General features: G+C 45.0%; 1 protein-coding gene across 1 annotated transcript in view; it reads left to right on the top strand.

Annotated features, from left to right (window-relative positions):
- Positions 1 to 13,805, top strand: part of FAM171A1 (family with sequence similarity 171 member A1) — a 117,498-nt gene that overhangs the window by 66,223 nt on the left and 37,470 nt on the right. The window contains 2 exon segments of the mRNA XM_039877443.1: positions 3,362 to 3,589; positions 9,757 to 9,849. Of these exon segments, the coding sequence (XP_039733377.1) occupies positions 3,362 to 3,589; positions 9,757 to 9,849 (321 nt within the window).

The raw sequence follows: 13,805 nt of genomic DNA, 5'->3' as shown, positions 1-13,805 counted from the left end.
TTTGACCAACTCTCTGGGTACCTTGTGGCCCAGTGAGGACCATACAAAAAAAAAAGGCAGCTGAACACATCTGGCCTTCGGCCACATTTGGTGGGGGCACAGAATGGTTGGAAGGGGGTCAGGATGTGGTCAGATTAATATTTCAGGTAGCTCCCTCTGACTTCCGTGGAATTTCAGAGGTCAGATCTGAGGACAATGGCCGTTCTGTGAAGAGGTCGAGTGGCAGTCTGGGTGATAGATGGAGGGGGCCTGAAATAAAGCCTTGTGAACTTGGTTGAGAAGGAAGGGCCTGCTGTGAGACGTGTATTTTAGAATTAAAATCAGAACTTGGTGACGGATGTGTATGGTAAGGAGCCAAAGAATGATGTTCCAGCTTTGATTTAGTAATCAGGTACTCCAGCTCGGCGGCATCTCGCCGGCCAGCAAACATCTTAACACATGTGTAGGTTGGGGACCATTTATAGGGTCTTGGTCTTCCTTTTCTCTGCAAAATAAGAGTGGTGTTAGTGAACTCAGCTGGCTGTAAGCTGACTTCCCTGGTAGGAATAATTTTGTTTACTGTTGAATGGATAATCTAATTCTAAGTGTTACTCTAGAAAAATGATACCCCAATGGGAAAGTTCTGTAACTTCCACTCAATATTGCTATGAACCTAAAACTGCTCTGAAAAGAAAGTCTCTTTTTAAGAAATGAACTGGATCTAGAGCTGTCGGACTGGAGGTCTGTTCATGATGTAGTATCACACGAATAAAGCGAACTTACACACACACACACACACACACACACACACAGATACCCCAGTGGTCTGTAATAATCACCTAGCGATACATTTTTTCACATCCTGTCACACCAAAGGAAGTAGCTAGATAATCTCTTATAAAGTATACAATCGCAGAATATAAAGTAGGCTTCTTGTATTAGAAAAAATTCAAGCGGTGGACTCTAGGAAGTTGATTACAGTAGAACTCTTTCTTTCTCTTTATTCAAGATTCCCCGATCTCAGCTGCTTTTGCCTTCCCAGCCAACAGTGGAGAGAGGGCAGAAACATTGAAATCCCAATGGCTAGTAAATGTGGCATTACCGTAAAATTACATAAATCATTCGTGCAGCCCCACAAAGCCACCTTCCCACTCTCCCTGCTTCTAGAGGATTTCTGCCATGTGCATCTTAATGAAAGCTGAGTTAATTTATGTTGTAAGTTCACATACCTCCTGGGATCAAAGAAGACCGGGTTAAATAAGAAAACACATGTGTGGGGCACATCCTGCAAATCTGCATTGAAATGACACTGATGTCACTGGAAGGAATGGACTACATAGGTTTTGTAATGTCATAGCCTTGATTTCCAGGATGTTGATTTTACCTCTCTTGGCATTAGTTTTCTCTTCCTGTAATATGAAGTAGCCAAGTTCACTTTCGGTAGCATTTTTTTTTTCTCTCTCTCTCTGCAAGGTTTTGAGACATTTATCTGGTACAGATCTATAGTACTTGGATCTACAGTTCTTTACTTGTTCTTTTTGGTCATCTAGTCAAGAAATGTAGTAAGTCAGTATGTGAAAAAGAGGGCAAAAAAAAAATGGACTAACTGAAGTTCGCAGTATTGAAAAGGTTGCTTTAGTATCATAAAATAGTTGGCAGTTACCAAGGTGGCGCTTCTCAAAGCAGAAGAAATTCTTCTTCACGTGGTTGCCCGGTTGAGAAAGAGCTCTGTATATAAAGTTATTAAAACCCCTGGGAGGGACGTGTTGTCCCTTCACTCTGTTTTATATCTCTCTCCCTGCAGCCCCCTTTCCTGTGTCCTGTCCTGATGCCCTGGACGCTGTGCTTGCGAGCACAGCGATTAGAATAACGTAATGGCAGTCTCTCATGTGCGTGCTTCTCGGCAAGGCAACATGATGACAGACGTTGCCGCTTGTGTGCTGTGATGTGTGCTGTTATCGTCCCCAGTGGATAGATGAGGAAACCAAGACCGGGAGAGGATAAGTCACCTGACCAAGGTCACATGGCTGCAACGTGGTGGAACTGAGAATGAGAGCGAATTGCAGCGGATTACAGCGGAACTCTGGAGTGTGGGCCTCCGGCCGCTCCCTCAGGTCTCCCTCTCCCTCCTGTCAGACTGCCGATGCCACTGGGTACCATCCACTCCCTTCATGCCTGAGGGACAGGGGTTTATCGGAACAGGAGACCCTTCTGGTTGTTCCGGAATATAGCCCTTTAATAGATGTCTGCCGCGATGCTGGAGTCTGGTCCACCACCGTCTCTTCCTGGCTTATTACTGAGGCCCTTTGCCGGATGCTCAGTCTCCAGTCTCACCCCTCCTCCCGTTCATCCTTTGCCTGGAGCCAGATGTTTCTGTAACATAAATTTGATGTCCACACCCTTGTCTAAAACCTTTGTGATTTCCCATTGCCCTTGGGATAAAGAATGATCCTTTTAGGGCACTTATAGAACCATGGGTGACCCGGCCCCTCCTTGCCTCTCAGATCCTTTGCACTCCATCCAGCCCTCGGAGCCTGTTTCTCTTTCCCCAGGAAGTACGACTTTCTCTCACCTCCGAGCCTTTGCACGTGCTGTTCCGTCATTGCCCCCTTCCTGTGTGCACCAAATGTCCCTCGAACATAGCACTTGCCTACCTGCTCACTTTTCTTCACCACGGTAGCTTGTACAGTGAATCACAATTCTAGGCACAGGGTAGCAGCTTGATAAACACCTCTCGCGTAAATAAATGAAAACGATCCATTCTATTTGTATTCCTTAATGTTAATTTGGATCTGTCCATTTCCTACTTTATCTGTTTTTGCCAATATGACTAACTCAACTTCATCTCTCTTTTCAAACATTTCCTTTGGGGTATTTTTCTTCTTCTAAACATGTCCCACTCGATGGGATCTCCCTTGAAATGATATTTCACACTACACTTCGGTCTGGTCTTCACGGTTACCAGCACAGCGTGTCTGGATCGCTCACATCCGTGTGCACTGGGACGAGTGACGAATGTGGCTGCAGGTCTCAGAGACGTCAGGATCCTTCCGTAGCAGCCTGAGCTTGCTCCAGCGGGCAACGCCAGGATGAACAAAAGAGTCATGAGTTTGTTTTGCAGTGTTTTGAAAGGGATATGATCTGTATCTCAAAAGAGAAAGCAGATTATGAGGGTTTTGAACAAAACGGGAAATGGTGTAAACTGGAACACGTTGTCTAAGAAGAAAACTTTCACTGGTCCAGACGATTCCGGTTTTGGATGTAGATCCCGATTTTCTTATCATATCGTGCTCTCCACCTCCCATCACAGTTATAAGCAGAGTGGCTGTGAGAGTCGCCCAGTGAACAGCCCGTTGTTCTGTGTCGCTTTTTCCTCTTCCAGAGGTGACGCTAAAGGTCCACATCAGCGACGCCAGCACCCATCAGCCCGTGCCGGATGCGCTCATCGAGATTTTCACCAACCAGGTCTCCATCGCCTCCGGCACCTCGGGGACGGATGGCGCCGCATTCATCAAGTTCCAGTACAAGCTGGGCAGTCAGTTGATCGTCACCGCCACGAAGCACGCCTACGTGCCAAACTCCGCCCCGTGGAAGCCAATCCGCTTGCCTGGTAAGACGGTCCTCACCTTTCTCTAACCCAGAGCTCAGGGTCCGGCTAGTGACGGAGTCAGACCCAGAAACCCCTTGGACAGTGGAAGTCAGGCGGGAAAATACGCGTTTGATCTCTGCTTTACCTCGTGTAAAGGAGAGGTGGGGCCGGGTTCGAAGCGGGTTGGGGCTCCGCCTTATCACATGCACGTGTGGGGTCGAAGCTCTAGAGCATCCGCCAGTTCGGGGATCTGCATTTTGACGAGCACCTCCACGCCCTTCCAACCCCTGAAACTTACGGACAAGAGTGTTCGCTAAAGATTTGAGACCACTGCTTTGTGGGCGTTGGAAAGTGATCGACAGAAAACTGAGGAGATCCTTTAGGAAAATCTTAGAGAAAAGGGATAAACCTGAGAACTATTTAGCAGGCAAAAATCCGGAAGGCCTTGAGGAATGGATGGGAGAGAGGGAAGGGAAAGGATGAGTTAGAATAAACACGAGTTGGACCTCGGTTTCTGGCTGGTGACAGAGCAGATAGAACAGTCGGGAGATGGGGTTGGGACACGCACGGTGGTCCTCTAAAGCTGATTGAATTGATGCAGTAGATTAAAACAAAACAAAACAAAACAAAACCTTCCCCTCTCCCTGGGTGCATCCCTCTCCCCGGGCTCGGGCTCAGGCAAGGTGCATGGAAGTGGTCGTGGGGGTGCGGGAGACAGGCGAGGGAGGGGATGCGTGTTGGGGTCAGAGTTGATGATGATCTCAGCGTAGGCTGGATTTGCGCTGCCTCTGGGACGCCAAGTGTGTTTGGCCTTCCGTTTGAAATGAGTTTGGAGCTCAGGGGGGTTGGAGGTAGAGGTGTAATTTGGGGTCATTAACGGTGTCGCGATGAGAGTCAAAACCTTGAGCTCACCCACGGTGGAGGGGGCTGGGCCTAGGACAGAACGCTGAGGAGGAAAGATGATATGTATTAGGTCATATCTAAAGAAAATAGACCTCCCCCACTTTTCACACTGAGAAGCAACCCAGGGGAGTTTAGATGGTTTCTTGACACCGCAGTGGCTCCTTTGCTGGGAGAGCAGGAGCATAAAGTATGGATGATTCTCGAGTCTCCTTGTTCTTAGTGGTTACATTCTGTAAAGTCTGTGAACACTGAGTTCATGACTCCTGAGCCACTGCCCCCAGGGGAGATGCAGGGTTAGGTTTTGCAAGCCTCTGGTCACACCATTTTCATCAACCGATCAACCTATCACCTTGTTAAAGGTGTTTCTGTTTAAAGACATCTCATGTCTATTGTTGGTTCATCAACAGCAAACTCACGGCCACCAGCTCTGTAACTCATGCCTGAAGGAAGCTTATCAAACACGCACTTTCTCCATAAGGCACGTCCCAGCCCTCCTGCACTGAGGAACCACTAGCCAGCACCTCAGCACTGCATCTGGGCCGTTTTAAACAGCGACATTACCAACAAAAGATGCACAAGACTGCAAAACCACTTGGCCCCGAATAGATTGCAAAAGGGATGCTTATGGCGTGAGAACTACAGGAGGAAGGCAGAAAGCGTCACCTTGTTTGACCTGAGTCGAGAGGGCCCACATCAGGGGACCCAAATCTTTGCCCACTCTGCACGAGCAAATGTAAAGAAAGCACGTGAGAGTCAATTTGGGGGTTACCAATGTTAGGCGCATGCACAGATACCGAAGCTACAGACAATGAGGATCGACTATAAGTACATTCATTCTGACTTTTGTTAACATGGTCATTTCAGAAAAAGCAACCATTTCCATAGTGTCCATTTTCTTAAATAAGTTAAATAAATGGAACAACATAGTTTAATTGAAAGAGTTTTGGACTAGGCATGAAGATACCTGAATTGTCACCTGCCCGCCCTCCCCCCACCAGCTGGCCCCACATATGTGGGCCCTTCTCTCCTTTCTGAACCCACATTTCTCATTTTTAAACTAAATAGACTGAATAATTTTAAAGGACCCTTCGTGTCTTCGATTATTTTCCTCTGCTTGTCTTGTCAACAAAGAAAGATAAATACTCAATTAGAACCTAACAGAAAATGTGGCCAAAATTTAGACTGATCTATTGTGAAAAGTGGGGTTAAACTATTGTTTTCATGCATAATTTTGGAGGCCAACACTAACGCTTTTCGTAGTCCAGATAATTGCTTGAGGAAGAGAGAAAAGTGGGGAGCTTTTTCTAAAATGTGCTGAAAATTTGAAACTAAAAAAAAAAAAATGCTTTCTTTACTACATGTGCACACGTGGTTTTGTTTACATAAGCATTCTTATGAGATTTGGGAATGGATTTCTTTTTTCATCCTTGAGAATAGTTCCTGGAGGATAGATGTTTTTTTTTTTTTCCTCTCTTTCAAGAAAAGGGGTAGAGATTGAGAGAAAGGGGGAGAAGAATCCAACTTGAGAAGCAGGTAAAACAACTTTAGCTATATAAAATATAATCTGTCAACTAAGGACTCTAATTCCACATCTTAATTATTTTCATCTCCATAGCGATTGTCTTATGGACCTTTTTCAGTGGTCCAGGACTATTGCAGCAGCCTTGGCTAGCTCAGTATATATATACATACACACATATATATACATATATATATTATCCATCTGCCTGAAGTCATTGGGTGTCCTCAGGATAAAGTTTAGACTAAACACAGCACACAGATCCTCCTTCCTCAGCCGCTTCTCCCTTCCATGTCTCACGGTCTGGTCATCTCCGACAATTTGTTATTCCCTGCAGGAATCTGACATTTTTCCCTCTCTGTGTTTGCCTGCGTTATCATTCCTTTACCGTTGTTCTCAGCAAGCTCGTCTTCTGTCCTTCGATGCCCAGCGTGGCTGTTTTCCGCTGCATGAAGTCTTCCTGCCTTTCCCAGGCAGAGTTAGATGTTCTTTCTCTCTACTTACACACATCTACTGGGCATGATAAGAACCTCCAGGCATCAGTCAGCATCTCCTCCGTGATGGGTAAAATACCATCTACCTGCAAATCTGAGCGTCTCTGTGTCCCCTCCCACCTGCCAGGGCACTCAGTCTATTTGAGGTCTGTAGTCCCTTCCCCCCCGGCTCCGGGAAAGCCCTGCTGGTGCCCCTGCCACCGCACAGCACACTCGTGACAAGAACTCATTTCTTCTCATGTACAAAATAAGGGCTGAGAAAGCAGTTTGCTAGAGCAGATGCCTATTGTGTGGAAATACCGAAATGTTTACGTGGGAAACTTTCAAAACACCCTACGATGGCCACACACATCTTGAGACGCTGATCACAGGTGATTCCATAGCTCAGAGTCCCCGACACCAGTCGGCACAGGTTATCGGGCTCAGGAAATGCCATTTGGGATCTGCGTGAATTCTCAGACCAATGGAGCAGGGCGGTCCAGGTGTCTGCACATAGAGAGGCAGGAAGCACCTCACCTGCCTGAGCTTGGAGGTGAGTCGTCTACAGGCAACAAGAATCTGGCTCTGTCTTCCGGGCCATTAGATGCCCCATGCCCCTGGGTGAAGGGGTCATTGTCAAAGGTCAAGTGTCCCTGTGAAGCAGTTCTGCAGGGTTTATCCCAGACAGGGCTCCTCTTGTTAGTCCCAGCTCACATGCGTGACCCAGCCCACAGCTCCCCCAACCCACTGTGGATTTTTCTCCCAACTTTGATCCCCTAATCTGAATTCTTTTATTTAAAAAAAAAAAAAGTTATTTTTTTTGTTTTTGTGTTTGGAATGTAATTCATCTACTATAAAATTGACCCTTTGGTAGTGTGCAGTTCACAAGGTTGTATGACCATCACCACTATAATCCCAGAATATTTTCTTCACCCTCAGAAATACTCAAACCCGTTCACACCGACTCGCTATTTCCCACCCGCTCCAGATCCTGGCAGCCACTCATCTCTCTGTCTCTGTGGGCGTGGCAGATAGATCGAATCCTATAATGTATGGCCCTTTGTGTTTTTCACTCAGCCCACTGTTTTCAGGGTCCATTCATGTGGTAGCCTGAATCGGTACTTTATTCCTTTTTGTGGGTGAACAATAGTCTCTTGTGTGGATACACCACATTTTGTTTGTCTTTTCATCAGTCGACGGATATTGGGTTGTTTCCACTTTTTGGCCGTTGTGACTAATGCCGTTATAGATGTTCACGTCATGTTTTTTGCAGGAACATATCCGTTCTCTTGAGCATGTCCCTGGCCGTGGAGTTGTAGTCTCACACGGTAGCTCTATGTTTAACAGTTTGGGGACCTGCCGGGCTGTTTTCCACAGCACCAGGGTGCCTTCTTAGCCTTCTCATGGCACTTGCCACGTTCTGTTTGTCACACAGCAGTTTGATGTGTGTCCTAGTCCCCTTCTGACGTAGTACCTCGAAGGCACACACCGCCTCCCATGTCGATCTGTTCCACACATCTAGCACTGGGCCTTATCTATAGTGGCAGCTGAATAAATTGACTGTCTAGAGAGCCATGTCCAAGGCCAGCTGACTGGTTCCCTGTGGCACTATTAAGAGCCAGTGGCGCTAAGTAATTGATGTCCCTAGCACTCGATATTTCTGGCTCCTAACATTTTCCCAGGAAGTCATTTTCCCTCTCTAGGGCTCCTTTCCTCCTCTTTAAACTTAGAGATATGGACTTGGACTTCGAGTCCGTGGAGCGTGGTGGTTGAGGACAGACTCCAGCTGCGGCATCTAGGACAAGTTAATCCCTGATCCATAGAGCTGTTTCTTTCCTTGTCACATGGGCATGTCAGTAATGCCCGTTTCATCACGTCATTTTGCGATTTAACTATATTACCAAGATTAAAGCACTTAGAATAATGCCTGACAGGTTAGGAAGGGTTCGCTAATGTTAGCGATTATTATTATTCCATAATGTATTTTTTTCTCTTAGGTTCACGTTTTACCCAGAAACATATAAGTTTTGTGAATTTTTTAGTTGGAAGTCCAAGGGGTATTTAAGCCAGGATTTTAACATAACATAAGTTGTTTCATCTTATTAGTTCCCAGAATAGGAGAGAGGGGATATTCTTTTACCATCAGGCACACATTAACCTAAGCACATATTTTTGAAGTCTTTCTTAATATTAATATCTAATCTTATATATTTACATTTTTATAGTGTGTATATTGTAACTTTTAGTATATTCTTTTATTAATGGGTTCAGATGCTTTACTAAAAACTTTTAGTGAATAAAAAATAGTCGAGTCTTGTACGGTAAACTGTTGTTATATGAGCAACTGCAGTACCCTGTGACCCATGGAAAAGTCTTGCTCATCATACTCAGAGGAAAAACCATTTCCTTTCTCTCTGCTCACACTTCTGACACCAAATGAGTGGGATGTTTCCTCAAACTAATCTATTCTCCACCTGTCTGGACACTGACTAGATGTCCTATGATTCCGTTCAGTTCTGACATTAACTACCCAGAGTTAGCGCAGACCTCAGAGGCGAGGGCTCCGCCCACCAGACCGCTCCCCGCCTCAGACACAAGACCCAGGTGGTCTTCTGTACCTCTGACCAACCGGCTGTACACCCGGGGTTTCCACACCCATCGCCAAGTTCAATAACTTCCTGCAGTGGCTGACAGAACTCAGGGAAACACTTAACTTCCATTTGCGAGTTTATTTTAAAAGATATTGTAAAGGATCCAGGTAAACAGTCAGGTGAAGGAGTACATGGGCCATGACCTGGGAGGGTTCTGAGCTCGGAAGCTTCTATCCTCGTGGAGTTGGGGTGCACCACCATCCCAGCACACAGATGTATTCACCAGCCCAGAAGCTCCCCAAACATTTGGGATTTTCATGGAGGCCTCATCACGTAGGCATGATCGATCATTAATTCAATCTCTAGTCCCTCTCTCCTCTCCCCAGAATAGGGGCTGGGGCTGAAAGCCAAGCTTCTACCCATGACTCCATCTTTCTAGTGGCCAGCCCCCATCCAGGAACCCACCTACAGTTGACTTATAACAACAAAAGATGCTCCTATCACCCCATCACCCAGGAAGTTACAAGGGCCTTAGGAACTCTGTCAGGAACCAAGGCCAAAGACCAAATATATATTTCTTATTATGTCATAATATGGAAAATCAATATTGTTGATTGATTTGAAGTCAGAGAATTTAAAAATTAGAGTGCACATTTTGACCTAAATGTCAGAATTCTCTTATACCTGTTTTTGTTTCTGCAGTGTTTTCTTCACTGAGCCTTGGCCTGCTTCCAGAACGATCCGCTACGCTAATGGTGTATGACGATGTTGTCCAAATAGTCTCAGGATTTCAAGGTATACTGAATATTTAAAAAGAGACATGAAATCATGTGGTATTTGTCTCTCTCTGTCTGACTTATTTCACTTGGCATAATGCCCTCTAGGTCCATCCACATGTCACAAATGGTAAGAGTTCATTCTTACAGAGATATAGAGTTCAACATAGAGAATATAGCCCATAATATTGTAATAACTATATAGGGTGCCAGGTGGGTACCAGACTTATCAAGGGCATCGCTTTGTAAGTTATATAAATGTCTAACCACTATGCTGTACCCCTGAAACTAATATAAAATAATATCGAATGTCAATTGCAATTGAAAAATAAAAGTCCATTTAAAAAAATAAAATAATGAAATAGCAAAAAAATATATAAAAATAAATGAAAAGAGAAGCAACAGTAACTTTGGGGCTGACTACTAAAATCTTAGGAGGGAAAGCTTATTGTCAGGAAGTTATGGCAGCGAATTGACCCACAGCTAAGACATAACGTCCATTATCCCTAGGAGTGCAGGACACATTGGAATTTGGGTTAAAATATCTGTGGATATCTGAATAGGGTCTTGTTTTCTTGTGGGCCCAACCTTAAGAGGCTTTGCCGCTCTGTCCATAACCACATCCTTCTCTTCTGCAAAGGAGAGAATCTTCGACTCGTGAGGTCAGAGCCTGGGCCTCACTGACCAGGGGACAGGGTCACTCATAAAAGGATCACAAGTATTCGTGCATATAGAGTTTCAGTTCCGCAAGATGAAAAGGTTCTAGAGATCTGATGCACGACAATATAAATATGCTTAACTAGGGAACCGCACGCTTAAAACTGGTCCGGATGGTAGATGTGATGGTACGGTGTTTGTTTACCTCCATACATCCCACCCCTTAAAAAAAGGGGGAGACACTTTATGAGCGTTCGAGAGTGGCTTCTTCATCAATCTCATCCCCATGTCACGTGCAGCAGCGTGTAAATGTGATTTCACCCCTTCTAATGTCGCCTGCTGGGACACCAGTACAGGTCGGAGGCTTGCCCCTTGGTTGGCGTTGGGGCTAGAACTGGGAATAACGCTCGTTAGCTGACCTCTGTGCTAACGTTATTTTCTTCTGTCTAAATCCTGGGCCTTCAGAATGCTGTTTCCTGGCTTTTTAATGCTTCACCAGATTAGTTTTCATTTACTTTATTCCTTTATTTTTAATGGTGTGTATACCATTATACACGCTTTCATTCCTTACCTAACCTAACCATCTTCACGTGCCATTTACAAATAAGGTGAACTCAGAAGACGTGTTTGAAAAGAAAATAAGTAGAAGCGTCTAACTGCCTGCGTGACTCAAGGTCGGAAGAGGAAACAGAAATAGAAATACAGATGTTCATGTCATCTGCACAGTGAAAGCCTGAGGCCTCAGCATCCTTTTAAATGAGGACCACGCCGTGGCCTGTGCCCGTCGTCCTCGGCACTTCCAACTTTTCTTTGATTAGCTTTGCTATTGTTCCACAACTAAAAGATAATGATTTTCTTTTTTCCCAGTTTTATTAAGATACGATTGACATAGAACATTGTGCCAGTTTCAGGTGTGCCTGATCAGTAAATTTAGTTTACCATTTATCACATCATCGTCGCAACCTTTCTTCTTTCGCTGAGGACTTTTAAGATCCACTCTCTTGGCAGGTCTCAAATATACAATACGGTGTTATTAACTGTATTGCACATCACATCCTGATTCATCTTATAACTGGAAGTCTGTGCCTTTTAACCCCTTTCATTCATTTTGCCCATCCCCCACCTCTGGCACCCACCAACCTATGCTCTTTATGAGACGGGGTTTTTTGGGTTCCACAGATAAGCGAGATCCCAGAGGATTGTCTTTCCCTGTCTGGCGTATTTCACTTAGCATCGTGCACTCAGAGTCATCCATGTTGTCACAAATGACAGAATCTCCTCCTTTGTGTGACTGAATAATTTCCCATTGTTTACATGCACCACCTTTTCTGTATCCATTTCATCCATCGATGGACACTAAGGTTGTTTTCATGCCTTGGCTGTCGTGAATGATGCTGCAGTAACCATGGGGTGGAGGGGAGGCGGGCGGTGGGACCATGGTTTTCTTAAAATGAAGGAATGATTATGCTTCTTTCTCACATTCTTCACTAAGGCAGAAACCGTTAATTCTGATAAAGACCAGAATTTAGCCCAGTTTGAAAATAATAGCAAGAGACTAACGGTTGTAATTAATGTCTCTTATATAGACAAGCTACGCTCACCCACTTATTTCACGGTATCAGAGGTCTTTCCCATGTCTTCCCTGAGATATGAATCATGCTGGTGCCTCGTCCTTCAACCTCGACTGACAAGGGCTTATATCTAGTGACCCCCAGCTCAGGGATAACCGGTCCATGGTGTGGCCGGGGACTGGGACATGACTGGGAGAAAAGAAGTTGGAGCCATCAGCTCTTCTCTCTCTTCCCTTTACTGAGACTAAACTAAGAATCCAGAAGAGACGAGAACCTCAGCCGAACAGTCCTGGGGTGCAGGGTGTCTGTGATCATGCCAGGCTACCCACAAGCCCAAGCGAGAAGGGATCAGAAAGTGTGACTAAGAAAGGGAGCTAGTTGGTAGCAGGTCAGAGAGAAGCAAACCGGGCCTTCGTGCGATTGTGTCATTGACACAGCAGTCAGGCGAAATGCACAGACCCCTCCTGCCTCATCGTCCCGAGGCTGCCCTGAGCCTAGAACCAGGCCCTCCGGCACCTGCCATCCACCTGGCTCCCACCCTGGGGTTCCACACATCCCTCTCTCCCCTATTGCCCTTCATGTCCTTTTCAGTAACCAGAAGGATGGGTTAAAACAACCCTCCAGCTGGGGTTCTGTGTCTTACTGTGATACCTCGCTTTCTGCCACATTTGGTAGTCTACCTTACCTCCCAAACTATATCATAAACCCAAAGGGCAGGAGTGTGTCCTGTTAGCCCCTGCGGGGCCTGGCCCCTGTCTGCTTTCTGATAGGTACCTACCTGATAAGTAATTTATCGAATGATTGAGTAAATATTTTTTAAAAACATCCAAATCTCACTGCTTCTTGCAATTCCTGCATAGATTACTCATGCATGGTCAATTATTTTCTCTGTGATGGCTGCTCGGAAGATTACAGTTTACACACAGACACACGTGTGCAGTAAAGTACTTGAATAACTCCTTCTTTCTCCAAGGAGCAAGGAGGAGCCTGGTCGTATTATAAACCAAGGACCTAAATCATTCGGTAGTTTCTGTGACAGTTAATTTTTTCAGTCTAGGATATCACTGCCTCTTGTCTGTAACCAGAAACCAAAACCATTTCTCCTTTTCTAAGATCTCATCCGCATTCCAGCTTTTTAAAATTATGTAAATTTTGTTAATTTTGTAACTTATCCTGTTTCATGGGTTTAATAATTGTTAGTTGTACTTCTCCTTGTACTTTGCAGAGTGGAGACTTGGCAATAATATTTGACGATTATGTTTCAGGCTCTCTTGTCATTTAGAAGGGAAGCCTTTGTCTGTAGGTGATCTTTGGTCTTTGCAGTTCTGTTCTATAAAACCGATACAAAACTGAACTTAGAAATAGTACACTAAATTTTTATTCTCAAACTGGTCAAGTGCAGGTGCATTTATTTTTTTTTTAATGGATTCGGAGGAAGAAAAAAATAAATAAATAGATAGATAAATTCTCTCCTGATGAGGAATGCAAGTGCTAGAAGCCATTTGAATTTTTGGTGTTTTGCTCAGGTGGCATAATGGGTCAGATACTCCTGAGAAAGGAAGAAGGTAATATGGTCACAGGTCAGTGATGGAGCTTCGTACGTGTCATGTGCACAGTTTTAGATGGTGCCCCATTGTTTGGTTTATGGGACCAACGAAGGCCACCGGGTGAGAGTTGGAGACCAGAGAGGAGGGGACAGCGTCCATTGTTCTCATTTGCCAGATGACTGATGCTTCAGTTGAAGTCT

This window comes from Pteropus medius, unplaced genomic scaffold (genome assembly GCF_902729225.1).
Source record: "Pteropus medius unplaced genomic scaffold, Ma_sr-lr_union100, whole genome shotgun sequence".
NCBI classification, from domain to species: Eukaryota; Metazoa; Chordata; class Mammalia; order Chiroptera; family Pteropodidae; genus Pteropus; species Pteropus medius.
Note: the sequence above shows the minus strand (reverse complement) of the source record. Positions and strands in the feature narration are given on the sequence as shown.